The sequence below is a fragment of the Fundulus heteroclitus genome, chromosome 8, assembly GCF_011125445.2.
Source record: "Fundulus heteroclitus isolate FHET01 chromosome 8, MU-UCD_Fhet_4.1, whole genome shotgun sequence".
Lineage (NCBI taxonomy): Eukaryota > Metazoa > Chordata > Actinopteri > Cyprinodontiformes > Fundulidae > Fundulus > Fundulus heteroclitus.
The window spans coordinates 7,773,562-7,791,360 of NC_046368.1; the positions used below are offsets into that span (position 1 = coordinate 7,773,562).

The following is a 17,799-nucleotide window of genomic DNA, read 5'->3' on the forward strand; positions in this document are numbered from 1 at the left end:
TATTTTTCTTAGTTTGTAGGGTCTTCATTGCATTTTAAAACACTCCAAAAGTAAAATGATTCCCTGTTTTGTGATTGGCTGGTGGGTGTCAGGAGGGGCTGGCCAGTCTTTAAGAACTGTCAGCCATGATTGTATAAGTCACAACCGAACCACGTTAAGGTTAAAACCACATTCCTGCGCTGAAGACTTCAAGCTGTTTGACACTAATTGGTTTTCCTTTTCTTTGTTTATCCCAATAATACCAATAATCAACCCAAGTGGGTTTTAATAAGAATGTTTCCTTTCTGTCACTTTATTTTCTTTAACCCAAGTTTATTTCTTCTTATCTTTGATGCCTGTTTCTTTCAAAAGAGATGATATCGGTGGGTATATGATTTTTATCCAGCTTCTTAGTTCCTGAATGGTGCAGCAGATCCACATGCCACATGGTCGTATTCAATGGTAGACCTAAAGCGGCTTCAGATTCTTCCTGATAATCTCCATTCAGAGATAAAACATGAAAGCCGATTAATGATCTTTTCATATCCAAAACTAATATGCATTGTTTTGGCCTGGCTCAGACTGTAAATAGAGGGAACCCAGTAACTTAAAATTGTATTTATTCAACAATAAAAGTCTAAAAGACCCCATGGCAGGCAGAAGGAAGGAGAGAAGAACTCCCAGGAAGTGATGGATCTTATAATCTTTTGTTAAGACACTGGCCAGCTGCCTCCAGTTCCTATCAACACCAATTTACCCGGAGCTCTGAAACACAAGCACACACACACACACGAGCCCGGAGGAAAGGCCTTGGGCTATAAAACCTGTGAGAGCTTGTGTAGACAAGTAACATTTCCAATCAGTTTCAAACAACTGAATTTGCCACAGGTTGGCGCAAATCAAGTCGCAGCAGCATCTCAGTGATGAAATCGGTAAAATTTCAGAAGAACCTGAGCTCAATTTTTAGTATTATTGCAAAGGGAGTGAATACTTATGCACATATTGTTATTCATTGTCAACGTTTCACATGGATTTACCAAAAGTATTAGAAATCGGTGTTCACTTAGTCATTATAGGCTATTATGAATAACTTTCTATAATAAAAACAATCACAAACTATTTGGTTTTAGAATAGCGGCATTGAAGAAAGGGTTGGGAGGCACATAATAAAGGTCCTGATGAAAATTAAAAAAGGGAGATCAAATTTTAACTTTTATAGTGTTCCCTCCTTGGCTTCCTGTTAAATCAAGAATAGAATTTAAAATTCTTCTTCTCACGTATAAAGCCCTTTAATAATCAAGCTCCATCATATATCAGAGCTCTGATTACCCCCCCGTATGTTCCTACAGAGCACTTAAAGTCGCCTCTCAGGACTGCAGGTCCTGCTGGTGGTTCCTAGAGTCTCTAAAAGTAGAATGGAGGCAGATCCTTTAGCTATCAGGCTCCTCTCCTGTGGAAACCACTCCCAGTTTTGGTCCGTGGAGGCAGACACCCTGTGGGGCCCCGTCTACTTTTAAGACTAATCTCTACAAACTTTTCCGTTTTGACAAAGCTTTATAGTTAGAGTGGCCTCATGTACCTGAGCTACCTCTATAGTTATGCTGCTATAGGCTTAGGCTACTGGAGGACATCAGGGTCTATTTTTCTCACTCTGCTGAGTTCAGGAAGCAATAGTTAGAACCTGACTAAAATTGATTTAAGTAACATTATATCAAAAGTAAAAATGTTTGCTGATTTTGTTGGCCAGGTAGTTAATTTTTTTAATTGGCTGAAACTTAACTAATTCATAATTAAAACATCTTTCAGCTGTTACACACAGTTTCCGCTCAGAGGTGATGATTAAACTCTACCCATATCTACCCAATCATCTCCATGATGATTGTTACATAATTTTTTTTGATTCAAATCAAACTTTCTTACTCGATTCCATTTTTCAAAGGTGATGTTATTGGTTGAAAAAGCCGAGGAAGTTCAATTAAACACCATTTATTTATCTGCTTTACTTATGTCAGCATGTGAGCAAACGGTTTTATTTGGCACCAGTCGTCTCATCCCCCAGAGACCGTTCACTCTTTTATTTTGTGGTCAGCTGTGAGTTTGTTCCGTCGGAGCGCCAGGAGCTCCGTCGGCCGGGTCGGGTTGCGTCATTTCCGCGCAGATGACGGCACGAGGCGCTTCTCCAGTCGCTGTAGTAACGTCCGTGGAGCTGGCACACGGAGCTGCTGCTCTCCAAGACAGAAGCAACAAACCCGACGCCGCTCAGTTTACACGCGTGGATTTACATTTCCAGCAGCCGCGGGTCGTTTTGAGCGGAGTGGGACGCTGTGAGCTCCCCGAGTGGAGAGAAATAAGTTTTTTTACTGTTTGTTTTTGGAGCGAATACAATGGAGAGTTTGTGTTTTTGACCTGGAAGGAAGAGATGTAATTGTCGGTGCCGGGGGGTTGGTTTTTCTGGAGCTTTTGTCGGAGAGAGACACCGGAGAAGAGGCGGCTCGGTGTCCGGCTGACCTCCTGGAAAATAACACGGCGGCTAATGACGCTGGGAGCCTTCTACGTGGCGCATTAAGCCCTCCAGCTCTCTGCAACACCGTTTTACGCACGCTTCCGTCTGTAAACTGAAGTTCACAGCTTATGTTGGCCTCCAAATATTTTCTTACATAGAACTAGTTGCAAACAACTTTAATCGCCCTGTCTCTGTCAGAACCGGACGTTATGGGGATTACTGGACTTCTCCGGCGCTCCTGATGCCTCGAACCGGCCCGATCCCGCACCTCCTGCCCGAAATGCCTGCCCTCTAACCCCCCGCCCCGCACCGCTGTGGCGCCGTGTCCCGGTCCTGCCGCCAGGATGAGCAGCACCGACCTGGAGCGCATGTCGCTCAGCTCCTCGGCCAACTCGGTGGCTTCCAGCGCCCGCACGCTGTCGGCCAACGTGCGGAAGCTGCACAACGCGCTCAACCTCCTGCTCAGCGACTTCGAGAGGGAGCAGTTCATCCACTGCCTCAACGTGTACCACTCCAAGCGCAACGTGTACGACCTGGTGCAGACCCTCAACGTGATCCTCAACGCGCCCAGCAAGCGGCAGCTGCTGCCCATGCTGCGGCTGGTCATCCCCCGCTCCGACCAGCTCCTCTTCGAGCAGTACACCTCCGAGGGGCTTTACCTAAAGTCGGATTTAGTCGCAAACAACGGCCACGCCGACCCCCCGCCGGGAGACTTCCCCGGCGCCAGCCCGACGCCCCCCGGGAACCTGTCGCCCAACAACCCCGCGGAGTTGCAGGTGGCGCTGCGCGGCTCCCCGGACAGTTTCAGCACCAGCAGCGACGGGACAGCTCCGCTGGTGCCGCTGCTCGGCAGGAACTTCATCCATGAGCCGCCCGGGGAGCCGCGCCAGGTCACCATGAAGCGCCACAAGAGCAACGAGGGCCTGGGCTTCAGCATCCGCGGCGGCTCGGAGCACGGAGTCGGGATCTACGTGTCCCTGGTGGAGCCCGGGAGCCTGGCGGAGAAACAGGGGCTCCGGATCGGGGATCAGATCATGAAAGTCAACGACAAAGTCTTCGACAAAGTCACCCACGCCGAAGCGGTGAAGGTGAGCAAGGCGTTTCGGTTTTCAGATGCGAAGCTCTTGGGGGGGCGTTGCGCCCACGTGTCGGCTGGTTCACAAGAAGTCTGGATTAAAAAAAGAATATGTAAAAATCACAGTTTAATGCGTAAGTAAAGCGGATAACTTGGTGTAAGACCCAACAGAATGCTGTTTTCAGACCACCGAGGGACTTTTTCAACGTCTTCTCCTAAGTTGCCCTAAACAAGATGCTTGATCCTTAAAGGATCCCTTTTAACGTGTGAATATGAGCAGACGAGAAAGTGTCAACACTGAAAAAAAACACTATTTACTGATGTTTTAAAGAGATGCAAACGATCAGAAGTGTTTTCATATACCTGCAGCTTTAACTATGTTCTTTATGCATAGCAGCCATATTGGATGGTGAGCTCCGACCTTCCCTGTTAGATTTCCATCGTTAGGGGATGTTATTGTTGGATTTCTCACTGGGGACTTCTGAAAAACACTTCAGGGTAGCCAAAATTCCAGCTCAAAGCAAACATAGCATAACAGTAAGAAAAGACCCAGTTAATGGCAGAAATAGTCCCCTCATTTAGGTTAGCTGGGTCAAATGAAATGAGACATAAAACCCATCACTCATGAAGCCAACTATAGGTTTTCCCAATCTGTCTGGAAAATAAATAATAAAAAAAATCAATTTGCTGAGTTGGGATGCTAAAGATTTGCAGAAAACCCATCTGCATGCATCTGTGCTTTGATTCCCTACTTCTAAGCAACAAAAAAGTATTTTTTCAGTCAAATAAAATATATATTTTTTATTCTTCTCAGAGGATCTTAGTAGTGAGCTGAGTAAAATCCAACAGGCCTCAGAAAAGAGCCATCATTTATATTAAGTAGGTCTTTTCTGCATTAGCCAGCGCCAAATGTTGCCACTTTTCCAACCCATTTGATATAGAAATTTTGGTGCAAGACAACATTTATTATATTGCAACAGTGTAAAACATGCAGGAAATGCTGTATTTAGTGCTAACGTGTGCCATTTGATCACCTCTATTTGAGCCATGGGAACAAATATTTTATCTGGTCCTTTAAATGTGTTTTTTTCATTTCATGGACCTGTGCAATGATCCAGTAGCAAATAGCCAAAGACTCTCAACACCAGTCAAAAGGACCCACTGTCCAAAACAGACATGTTCAAATCTAGGAACCTGGCCTAGTTCTTTTCCAAGTCACAAGTGTACCCAAGATTCCCATCTATCCATCCGTCGTCTATATACTTGCTTGTGGATGGGTGGGGGGCCCATCGCCAGCATTTATTTGGCAAAGCTTACATCCGGGACAGGTCCCCACTCCATCACAAGCAATACAGGACAGTCATGCACACACTCATACCTAAGGGCAATGTAGAGTAATAAATTGACCAAACAGTCATGTTTTTGGACTGTGGAAGGAAGCTGGAGTATCCAGAGAGAACCTCCACATGCATAGGGACAACACCTAAACTCCATGCAGAGAGAGTTTAGCATTTGGGTTGTGGGTAGGGGTCTAACTGTACATGTATCCACCCAAAACTAGCCAGCCCTGTTGGTTTGGTACAAACGAGTACAACATTTATTTATGTTTTATACCTGGAGACGTGTTGGAAAACGGATGGATGGATGGACACGTAGAGAGTGTTTATGTTTGGAATTAAGGGAGTAATGCAATTGGGCAATTTTAAAAAGTCACACCAAAACATAATATTAAGTCTTTTGTGCAGCAACAGTGGAGAAAGAAAAATGGACTGAATGGAAACCTTATGTTAGGATAAACGTCTTTCAACAGCAATGAGATCTTGTTGGCTGCTCCTGCTTTAGTCCTGTGTGGCGAGGAAGCAGGGGAGCTTTGTGCTACTCCAGGGCCAAAGCTTTTCAGGGCTCACTCCTTCTCATAACGTTGCAGAATGGCGAGCGAATAACCACCCGGTCTGTGTGCTTGAGGAGCTGCGAACCTTATAACCACTGTACACTTATACAGCATATACTAACTTCAGCTGAGCTATCTACTGCTCTCTGTCTCTCCTGAGCTCGCTGCATTCACCCACACACAACCTCTTCTTTCCTCACAGCCACGTCTGTTCCACATAAAGTGCCCTCTCCCTCAGTGCGCTCTTAAAGGGACCACACCGTTCTCGAAACAGCTCCGAACTGAGCTGAATTGCTCGTGAAATATCAAGCTGAATGTAAAAATCACAGTTACTGGAGCAAAATCAGCTCTAGCCTAAATGGCTGCCTGACAGGGTCAGAGTCAGTTTTCTTGTCCCTCAGTGAGGACATTTGTAGGGCGACGGAAAACACAACAATCACAACAATAGTGGCCATCAATAAAATAAGTAAGAAATAAAAAAATAATGGGTCGGTGCAGAAAAAGTGTTGTCAGTTAAGTACCTAGAGCATATTGATCCTTCTAATTACTGTAGGTATAAAGGAAGATTTATACTTATTACTTTTGGCCCTTGGGAGCCTGAATCTCTGCCCAGAGGAGACCAGTTGCATCTGATCAGCCATAACTCTTTACATCATATGAAATATCAATGGGAGGAATCCCCATTGATGAGAAGGGATTTTCCCAGGAGTTTCTCATGCTGCATTCAGGCACAGCTGGGAAACTTGTTGGTCAAAATATCTACTCCAAAGTGATTTAAGCATGTTTTATTCTCATACAAACTTTTTTTTTAAAAATCTAAACATCAACAATGACTGGTTTAAAGTGGTTGTATTGTAGTACAATCTGGGGATGTCTGCTTATTCTGATTCATTCACTGAAAATGAAATCTCCACTTTTTTAAAGTTTCAGAGCACAATAAAGTCAAATTAGGCTCAAAATCGAGAAAAAAAAAAAAAAAAAAAAAGATTTTTAGAAACAAACAGGTGCTCCCACCGGACAAAAATGACGTCGCCCAAAATGCTAAATTTCAAGGTGATGGAAGCACAGATGAGAAGAAAATATAACAATATTTCATTTTTATCACCACTGCATGATTTTCTAATATGGTGCTCCCGCAGCAGTAGGTGCTTAAGAATGAAACCTTTTCTGGTTACCAATAAGCAATCACCAAGACTGGTGGGGAAAAAATAGCAGGTTTACTTGGTCATGGCCACTTTCTCTGCTGCTCAGAAACAGGCATTTAATGCACAACTTTCTGCCAATAAAAAAAAAAAAACATTCAGTGGGTTAAAAGAAAACCCAAAATAAATTGTTTTTTCCCCACCTTTTAGAAAGAGATGTTTAAGATGGCACTGGTATTATTGTGGCGTTTCCTCAGACTTCAACAGCGTCCTGACCTATTAAACTGTGATTTTTTTGAAAACTTTTTGCCAGACGAGTCAGAAGACTGCATAAATCTGGCACTAATGGCTTGCCATACTCCTCGTCTGCGATGAAAAATAACATATTTGTTTTTTGTAGTAGCTAGCATCACAAACAGGTTAGCAAAACCCACTGGTGTTCTGGCCTGCATCCAGAACTTGCAGGAGCGTTCTAGCTAATGTTGCTTGTTTCTATAATGTCGACTTGCTCTTTAGTGCCAAGTGTGCTTGCTTTATGCTGGTGAAGATTCTCAGTCATCCAGGTCATGGTCATTCCAAAAAAAGTTAAAAAAACAAAACAACTGCACTTTTTTTTCCCAAAGTTTGAAGACGTTTCTTAGACTTAGACAACTTTATTGTCAATTTGTATGCACAAAGAAATTTTGTTTGCATACAGTTCAAAAAATCACAGTAAATTGCAGTAAATTTCAGGATAAAGATGCAGCAGCGATTTATGTAAACAATTGAAATGTAAATAATGCTGGCTTAGCTCAGTGGTTTCGCTTCCCATCTGGAAATCTTTCTCAATTCAAAATGTCTAGAATAGTGTGGAGTTCCAAGCTTTATAGTATAATAGTATAGTATACTATAAAGCTTGGAACTCAAAAGTCCAGTTATCTTTTTTTGGAATGTGCTTGCTTTACAGAAGTATGACTGTAAGGTGCACAGTTTTTGAGTACAGCGTTCTGCACAAAGGTCTTTCACAGTCGAGGCTTAAATTTCATTCCATAGATGTGAGCCGGCACACACGGATGTGGCTCGGTCACAAGCGACCCGTGGCTTACTGGAGAAGCTCTGAGGTGCAATCATTGACCCCGCTGCATGTCAGAGTCAAGGCAACCAGGCTATTTACAGCGCCGCTCTCCTCCGCGGTGCACGCTCAAGGCTCATGCACAGTGACTCCTCTTGGAGATAAAAAGCACCAATGTGTTGGAGAGATTTGATTGCGTGTTGGTTGCGAGCAGCTTCGGTTGTTTACACCGTCAGCTGGGGTGTTTTACAGCAGCATTTGAGTGTAAACTCTGGATCAGTTCTTCTAGGAAGCTCCGGTGTAAACGGACACCCCGACAGCGGCAGGTGGTAACCGTAGAGGCGTGCGTGTTGGTGCGCAGGTTTGAATGGACGGAGCTCGTCTTTTTGAACAGGATGACTGAAAATGGAGGCCCACAAGCAAGACGAATGTGTTTTTTATATGTTGGAGTTGGTACAGCTAAGGCCGCTGTGATCATAACTAATCAACTGAATCATAGATTTATACCTGTAAGGCGTAAGAGGTGGGGACATTACTCAACAATGCGTGGGTTGCTCCTGTCTTTCTTTGTATAATAAAAAAAAAAAACATTTATTCCAGCCTTGATGTAAGAACACAAAAACTGTAATTCTTCATAAACGGACACTCCAGCTCATTATTATTTCCGCTCTTTGATGGCTCAGCACATCTGGCCCTCAGTTTGATGCATAAAACAATGGAAAATGCGTCTTCTGTTGTCGCGCCACTCACTGGAGCGTGCAAAAAACCCGAAGCTGCAGCAGGAAACGAGTCGAAAATTACTACAGGGGTCCAATGCAGCCCTGGAACTCTGCAAAAGTACGGAAGTAGAAATTCAGACTTTCTAACCCTGCATAAGTTTGTAGGAAAACAAGTTTTTAGACTTCTAAAACCTTATCCTCTATTGCTAAAATGTACATAAATTCTATGACCAACTATATTTTAAGTGTTCCAGTCTTTGACAGAAAATCCACAGATAAACGCACATTCATTTAACAATCAATAAAGGGCAATTTTATAGTTTTCTGGTTCTTTAGACCTTCTTAGAACAAGGTTTTGACGCTCCTGGTTTTTCACTTTTACAAACAAACCACGTTCATTTAAACCCGGTTCATTTATTTAGCGCTTATTCGCAGCACGTGTGGACTTTACAAGGAAGATTTAAAGGCAGGAAAAGATCAGCAGATTACAAAGTTTGCATTAAGCGATCTGTATTGAGAGCTCCTTCAGTGACAGACGGCTGCATCCTCGCTGCTCTAGGGAACATTATCACAGCTGCTGTTAGACTTTAAAACCCATCACTGCTACCAGCAAACTCTTTACGTCTTCATATCCCTGCTGCTTTTGCACAGATTTTTCGTTCTTGTAAACAAATAGTGGTGTTTTATTATAGCCTACACATTTTGCACATTTCTTAAAACCAACCTGCTCAGTTTCATACGTTGTTAATTTAATTATCTTTGATCCAATAATAGCTGCACAGTATTTTACCGCTTGTGTTGCAAATTGGCCATTACTGCACTGTCAGCAATTCTTATATTTTGTCTTTGTTTACCGTTGCGTGTATCTTATTATATGAACTTTTAATGCCATTGTTCATGTGACAATGACAATTAGGTTTAAATCTAGCCGCAGGCTTCCTTTTGCATTTCACTTTGCCGGGGCACGTACGTTTCCCCACTGAGGGACAAAACATTATTTCTTAAATATTTCTTTTCTGTTCTGCAAACCCTTCCTGATTTGAGCAGCGTGTGAAATACATTTTGAAAACAGAGCTGTTCTGAAACCGCCAATTAAAGATAAATTAAGTAAAATAGTTTGTTACTAGACTGCCAAATCCGAGGCTGATTTTAGTGTCGTATTGTTTGATGTAATAAAACCTAACGAAGGGAGCTCTTTGTGCCCAGATGTCAATGATATAAAAGAACAAAGCATGGGGAATCTTGGAATTTGAGTCTAGCCTGTATTTAGCTCCAGCTTCCCATCAGCAGGGACACACCTCCCTGTCCCACAGCATAATGGTGCCACCACCATGTTTTAATATGGAAAAGTGTGTTTAGTGCAATCTGCAGTGTCACATGACCTGCGATCTAAAGCAAAATTTAGATCAAACGGGATCAGAGCGCCTTGCTTTACATCTTTGCTGTATCCTCTACATGGTTTAAACGGGACTTCTTATGATTTTCTTTTAACGACGCTCTTCAGTTCGGTCTTTGTTGTTCTTTTATTGTCTTTCTGTTATCAGATGATTAAATAAACGGCTGCTTTAAACCTCCCCACAGCTTCCTCCCTGACCTGTCTGCTGTGGTGCTTAGTCTTCACGGTGCTTGCTGTTCTCTAACAAACCTCTGAGGATTTCACAGAACAGCTGTGTTTAGACTGAGGTCCAGTTACCCACAGCTGGACTCTGTTTGCTAAGCAGGTGACTTCTAATTGGTTCAACCAAATTTCATTTCCAGGGCTGTGAATCCTTTTCCTTTAACTTCACAATGATGCTCTCCCTAGGTTTGGTCCTTCATACAAAAGCCCAGTAAAATCCCTCTGAGGTTTGTGGGTATAACCCTAAAACGTTTGAGTATGAAAACTTGTGCAAAGTCCTGGAGATCAACATTAAAAATAACTCACAATGATAAAATGGTGTAATTCCTGCCCAATAATTCAGCCAACAGTCGACTTGCAGTACATAGCACCTAGGAGGTTAAGATGAAATTAAATTCATAAGCAGTAAATGAGGCAATAAAAGAATAATTGGGATTATGCGGAAACGTTTTGTGAGACTTACTGAAATATCTTGGTGTGTCTTCTCCTCCTGCCGCTCCTTATCTCTCGCCCTTGTTTTCCAGTGATTGATTTTCGCTTCCTCCTTCGTTTATAAGTTTACGGATTAGAAACTCGGGTCACATCTGTTCAGTTCTTTAATGAGGTTCATAGCTGTGAGCTGTGCACTGAATAGACATAAGAACTGTAAAATACGGCATGTCCCTTTAAGGGATCAACCACTGGCCGATGCAAAGAGTTTTTTAGATTTAAGGTCTGCACACTTACTCAGATTTTTCCATAAACTATAACGTACAAACTTGTGTATAAATATTGTATTAGTACAATAGTTAGTTGTACTAACTATGTATTAGTTACAATAGTTATTTTTTTAAATCTTTGATACAGGATCGATCAGATGAAGAAGGGAATCAATTCTTGAAAGGCTTGAAAAATGCTTCATTTTTGACTCTGTTGAACATCTAAGAACCGAGATGACCGTAAATGACTAATCAGAATAAAAGTTTCTGTCCAAAAATCACCTGAACTGGAACAAAACTATTTTGAGAAGCGTCCCCACAGGATGATGCTATCACCACCATGTTTCACTGTGGGGGTGGTATGTTCAGGGAGATGTGCAGTTCGTTTTTTTTTTTACGCCACACAGTGTTTTTGTTTTCTAGACTTTTGCATAAAATAGAATTTTGGTCTTTTCCAACCAGAACACATTGTTTCATGTGTTACTCTGTGACCAGATGGTGTTAAACAATAACATTTCTCCTTGCTACTCGGCCATAAAGGCCAAATTTGTGTAGCACATATAGCTGCTCTGTACGCAGATTCTCCCGCCTGAGCTGTGGATCTCCACTTTAAAATGATTCCCCACTTTGTGTTGGTCTATGATTAAAACCCCCCATAAAATATGTTTGCCGTTACAACGTGACGAAAAATGAAAAAGTTCAAGGGACCCTTTGCTTCTTTGACAGTAAACTGACTGAAGACGTCCTAAATGATGCATGAAATAAGCTTTGACACATTTCCTCATTTACTTCAGACAATCCTCTTAACTGATTAGACTCTGGGCTCTTATATATTAAAGCATATCAGGCGGGTTTGTAGAGAGCGTTTGGTGAATGTTTGCCGCTGGCACGTCTGATGGATGAAATGTCACTTTGGAATAAGCTGCCGACTGGAAGCGTCGGATGAAGCCGGCTTTGACAGCAACGGTCTCCTCACCTTGAGATGAACTCGGCCCAAACCTCTGAGCTCTGGGGGTTTGTAGATTTAGTCAACTCTTCTGCTAAATGTTTGCAAAAGTGGAACATGGCTGCAGTGAAGCATCGAACGCTTCGGCTTTAAAACTCTCAGCTCGTTTGTATCTGAACCTGATGGTGAAATGCATCCTTGTACGGTTTGGAATGCCCTGACTGAGTTGGTTTCTTCAGATTTTGTATTTCTGGTTCTGGCAAGATGGGTTGAATGTAAGACGGGAAACAAAAAGCTTAATTTACCAATGCATCGTTGGTTTAACACGCTGAATTGCTAAATTACCTCCTCAGCGTGTCATCAGGTTCTGCAGAGGCCCGGTAATGAGCCATTCATTTGCCTCAGGTGTGTCGGGGGAGGGATGCATCCAGAAGTTACAGGAGAATATCTCTCATGGAGATGAAGAGCCTCAGTAGACCAACAGTAACACACCTGACTTTTTGTCAGAACAGAGGTTCATCAAAAATCCTTGAAGTTTTTTAAATGTGTCATTTATGCTGGAACAGCTTCAGCATTGGCTTAAAAGTCTCATGGCAGCTGATAAAGAAGTAGAAATTGTGCGCAAGTTATTGTGCTAAACAACTTCTCATATTTTGATCTAAGGAGAGGGACACAGATTGCCCCCAAATTTCCTTCCTTTTATATCTACGTGCACTGCCTTGAAATTCAAAGCCTTCAGCGCAGCAGATTAAGCCAATATTCCATAAGAATCTTCTACTTGATGGTACAAGCACCAAATGGCACAAATTAAGTCTAGGACCTATTTTTTTCAAGAAAAGCACATTACCCAACTGAAGATCCAAGATGGCCACCAGTTTTCAAGATTGTCATCTCAAAACACATGTGTGAATAGAAACGTGCTATTGAAACATTAATTAGAATGTGAATGTATTTTGACTTGTAGATTTTAGTTTTTAAAATTATATTTCAAAATGGCCACCATTTTTTCAAGATGCATTGCATGACTCAATTTTACTCCAAAAGTACTTACTTTATCACAAATTTGGTGCTGGTCCCATCAACTAAAAAGATTGTTATGGTGTGCCAAATGCAAACTGAGAGCCATGCCAGCTGGGGGTGGCAGAAATATGGTGAGATCTGACAAGTCTTTTGGACAGCCCTTCAACCAATAGTCCAGACAAAATGTGGCTGCAAGACCAAATGCCGAGGGCGATGCAAATCCTATCGCTTTAGCCTCAAGCGTACGCAGCAAATGTGAGGACTAAATGATTGACTAAACCACCACGTGAATCAAAAGAAAATAATTTCCTGCTCCGTATGCTATATTGTTCACATTTTTTGCAAATGTGTAGACAGGAAGTTGACATCCTACCAACCAGGAAAAAGTATAACCATATGTCTAATGCAACAGATTATTAGTACGACTTATATTTTTAAAATGCAAAATGCACAGTACTACAGCACATGTTAGTATATGTCATATCATCGTAGTTTTCAATTGGACTTTTCATACTGCTGGTGAAGATTCTCAGTCATCCAGGTCATGGTCATTCCAAAAAAAGTCAAAAACAAAACAACTGGACTTGTTTTCCGTAGTTGAAGACGTTTCGCTTCCTCTCCAGGAAGCTTTCTCAATTCAAAAAGTCTGGAGTAATGTGCAGTACCAAGCTTTATACTACTGCCAAACAAAGGCCTTGTAATGGCTTAGATAACATGCAAATTCAATCGAAACAGGTCCACTCCCTTGGTAATGGGCGGTCGTTAAAGACATTAAGCCAGCAGATTGAACCGAAACTGGTCCACTCCTCTGTAACGAGGAGTCGTTAAGGTTGTCATACTGAAAAACATATTTGTTGATGTATTGAACATTGAAATTGCATAATTCAATCAAAGTCCTGCTCAAACGTGGTTTACAACCACGTTTAATGGCAGCCATCTTGGAAAATTGCAGCCGTTTTGTTTTTCAACTTGCGCAACATTCTTTTCTGGGAGCACATGTGTACCACATTTTGTGCTCGTACCACTAAGTGAAGGTTTGTTTCAGCAATCTACTGTGCTTTTTTAGAAAAGAAAAAAAAAAACTTTTACATACCCTTACTGCCAACAAAAAGTTTGGTAGCCTATAGCTTCACTGAATGGGTCCATAGTTAGCTTGGTAAGCTTGGTTCAACTACCATAACAGAGGAGGAAATTGCTGTGGTTAATCTGGAATCAACGCACCACAGAGGACGTTTAGAGAACTCATGCTAGTGAAAAGTTGTCGCTACAATGTAGCTTACCACCACCAGTGAGCGAATAGGTAAATGACTGAATGTGATGTAAAATGTTTTGGGGTCCTCAGGACTTGATAAAGCGCTATAAGTACAGACCATTTACCATTTTTACCAGCTAATAATCGCACTGCAAAAGTGGATCTAAAAATAAGTAAAATGTTCTTAAAGTTAGTGTATTTGTCCTTGATTTGAGCAGGTAAATAAGATTATTTGCCAATGGAGTGAGTAATTTGACCCCTAAAATAAGATTATTAGACATCCTGCACTTGAAATAAGATGATGGAGATGAGTTGTTCCTATTTTAAGTGCAAAAATCTTATTCCATTGGCAAATCATCTTATTTACCTGCTCAAATCAAGGACAAATACACTCATTTTAAGAACATTTTACTTATTTTAAGTTCCGTTTTTGCAGTGGGTGATTCCAGTCACCTTTTGAGCAATCGGTGCATCTCATCTGTCGCAACGTCTTCCAGACAGGAAATAAAACAGCACCAACTGGTTTTTCCTTGCAGTTGAATCCTGCGTAGATGTAGCAGTTTAAAAAGTGTATTATTTCCAATGTACTGACAGTAGAGGCCTGTGATAACTGAATCTGAGAGTCAAACCACAGGGGAAATGCAAAGTATGTTTGACAATTGCTAATCCTCCCCTGCGAGACCTGGGAGAAGGTCTGCATGTTAACGTCAGAGCAGACTCTGCCTCTGTGACAGCGGCAGAACCAGCCCCGGGCTGCGAATCAGTTCACAGTCTAACAGGATTTCTTTCGCTCTCTTACCATCTAATCAACACACTCACCATTAGCGCTCTGCAGAGCCGCTCCGAGCCCAACCGTCTCCCATATTCCTCCGACACTCGGCCCAGCCTTTGCATGACAATGTCCCTGGCAGCTCCTCGCTGCTGCTGTCGGCCCAGTAAATGTAGACCGACTGGGTATTCATCTGGCTTTAAACTTGCTCTTTATGGGCCTTTTGCAGCTGGTTGATGAAGCCAGGTTGGTCCATAGACTTAACTGCTTTTTATTTAGTTTACTTTAGATTTTACACGCCTTTATGTGACTAAATTATCCCCAGCTAAACTGTCTCTATTCTTCTAGTCTCCTTTTCTCCATCCCTCCTCAGGTCTTAAACAAATAAAATTAAAACGCAACGGACAACTTATGTCCCAATCACGTCTCCAATGAGCAGACGTTGCTGAAGAGATACCGGGTAAAGGGAACAGGGAGAGAGTCTGGATCCGATGAAGATGAACGAAACGGAGGCAATGTGAAATTCAGCTTTATGGACCAGACACTAAATCAGAGAGAAACAACAGCCCGACCAGCCAATAACTGTCGAGTCCAGAAAAAAGGATTAAGCTCGATTAGGAGATTATAGTGAGGAGAAAACGAGGTGAATAATTGAATTTATAGAGATGCAGAGATTTAAAAGTCAATGCTGCTTTAAAGCCCCGAATCAACAAGGAAAAACCCAAAGAAAACAATCTGTGGCCGTGTGGAAAGTATGAAAATCCCAGTAAGTCTTCAGTTTTTGAAAAACAATCTTTTGAATCTGGTCTGGATTAATAGTTCTCGGTTCTTTGCTCCCGATTGTAGCAACATGGTGTGAGCTGCAACATTATTCTTACCCTGATCCGGTTTAGACTGAATTTTTATTTAACCAAGAAAGTTATTTCTAACAGATAATGATTAGAAAATGGGTAAAAGAAGGACCAACTGAAAACAAATTAAAAGCAATTTATGTTTGTTTTTTTTGTCGCAAATCCTTCTAAGATGGCACATTGAAGCATATTTATGTGCGGCTTTGAGCTGCGGCGGACGGACCATTTTGCAGACAGACACTTGGAAGCGGCATGGTAGGATGAAATGTGGTTTAACGAATAAAATGACAAGGCCTACAGCCAGGCTGGTGGATGCAGAAGCAGGAACGTAACACGAACAGGAGCTGAATAACAGAGGAGCTGACAGCTACTGAGGGGGAAAAGGTGGCTTTAAATAGAGGGATGAACAAAGAGGAAATCAGGAGCGCAGGTGAAGACAATTAGGCCAATCAGTGACAGGCGTGAGGAAGGAAAGTGACACGGGACTCTAAAGGGAACAGCATTACCAAGAACTAATAAATAAGATGGTGGAGCACAGAGGATAACTACCTAGTGACAGAAACAAGAGCATACAGATAATAAACCATACAAAGGAAGTGCATAAAAACACAAACAGATCTGTAATATCTACAAGGGCCTGAAACTAAGCAATCGCAACCCTGGGTATACGTGACAATTATTTATCATCAACCTTTTTTGTAATTTTTGATCAGCTTTCTGGATGTTTACACTGGTATTTTCGTGATTTATCTCTGGTGATGAGCTCCAAGTCTTTCAGGTTAAAGGACCTCTTTACCATCACCCTAAACTTGGACTGTTTGTCTGCCAAACTGTTAAATTTAGTGTTTTCCACAGATCAGGATCGCTTCTCGTCGAAAAAATATAATGAAATTGGACTTTTGTCCGTTATTTTACACGTTATGCACCAGCGGTTTCCGACCCTGTCCTGCATGTTTCATGTTTTAGACGTGTCTCTGCTCCATTTCACCTGATTCAAATGATTGCAGGACCTCCTCTGCTGCCATCAAGTGCTGCAGAAGCCTCTTCAATCATCCATTCATCCCAGTCAGGTGTGTGACAGCTAGGAGACCCCTAAAGCATGCAGGACGGGGGTCCCCGTGAACCAGGGCCGGGGACCGCTGTTACAGACCAACAAGAAGATCCCATTCCACTTTATAATATTGATTAAAATAGGGATGTACGATATATCGGCCCTACCTATCGGACAATGTTAGTCATTTTCTAACATACTGGTATCTGTCAGATAAGTTAAACTGGGTCGATATTAATATCTGATGTTTATTTTCTTGCTGCTTGTTGTTTTGCAGGTCTGGGGGGGTGCCCATGGGGTATTTAATTGGGTTATGTGACAGTGGTAGTGATGCAGCAAAGGATTCTGGGTGTTTAAGCAAAGTAAACACCCTAGGTCAGGGGTGTCAAACTCATTTTGGTTTAGGGGTCGCATACAGCTTAATGTGATCTCAAGAGGGCCACACGAGTTAACTCATTGCAAGATTAAATAGAACTAATAAAAGTGGACTTGTTGTTGATTTTTATATTAAATGAATTTCACTTTTACACAATAAATTATGAATAACCTCAACGTTTTTAAGAAAAGTATGTGCAATTTCAACAATACTTTTACTCAGTTAAACATTTACTTAAGTGCATTATGCATAAGAACTGATCACAGTGATTGTACAATGTTGAAAAACATTTATTTACATTTTTTTGAAATTAAAAACACTGTCCTGCATGACAAAATACATCAAACAGATAAAAATTAAGAAATGATTTAAAATAAATTTTCCATATCTGAAGCTAAGTGGTACCATCTGCTGATTAAAACACAGCGCCCCTCGTGGACAATATAGGAACTGCAGATTTTCAATTAAATGAAGTACATGTTTTTTTCAATAATTGTTTTATCATTCTCTTCCTTTTATCTCCTCTTTCTTTCACTTTTTCTTTTTTCTTCTTGTTCTTCCTTTCCTCTCCTACTTTCCCATTGTAGTGTCTATATCATTTGAGATAAACCCCGCATGAATCATAATAAATCATGAATCATAATAAAACTATTCACATTCATAAATCAAGCGGAGCACTATGGCAAAAGCAGTACTGTTCCACTTGTGAAAGTCAAATCTAATGAGCTCTTTTTGGCATTAAGACAACAATTCTTATTGCCACTTTGCCAGACAGGACACTTAAAAAAAAGAAAAAAAAAAATTTTTTTTTTGAATATTGATAATGCATTTAGTCACCGGGCCAGACTAAATTGTTCG

At 41.6% G+C, this 17,799-nt stretch overlaps 1 protein-coding gene across 4 annotated transcripts in view; it reads left to right on the forward strand.

Moving 5' to 3' along the window:
- Nucleotides 1-2,139: 2,139 nt before the first annotated feature.
- whrna (whirlin a) overlaps nt 2,140-17,799 on the forward strand; it is a 185,378-nt gene continuing 169,718 nt past the window's right edge. For 2 of the 4 annotated variants that reach the window (XM_021317332.2, XM_036140049.1), the window contains exon 1: nt 2,140-3,570. In XM_021317332.2, the coding sequence (XP_021173007.2) occupies nt 2,827-3,570 (744 nt within the window). In that variant the 5' untranslated portion in view covers nt 2,140-2,826. The remainder of the gene's footprint in view (nt 3,571-17,799) is intronic. The other 2 variants (XM_036140048.1, XM_012864207.3) reach the window with 1 other exon arrangement.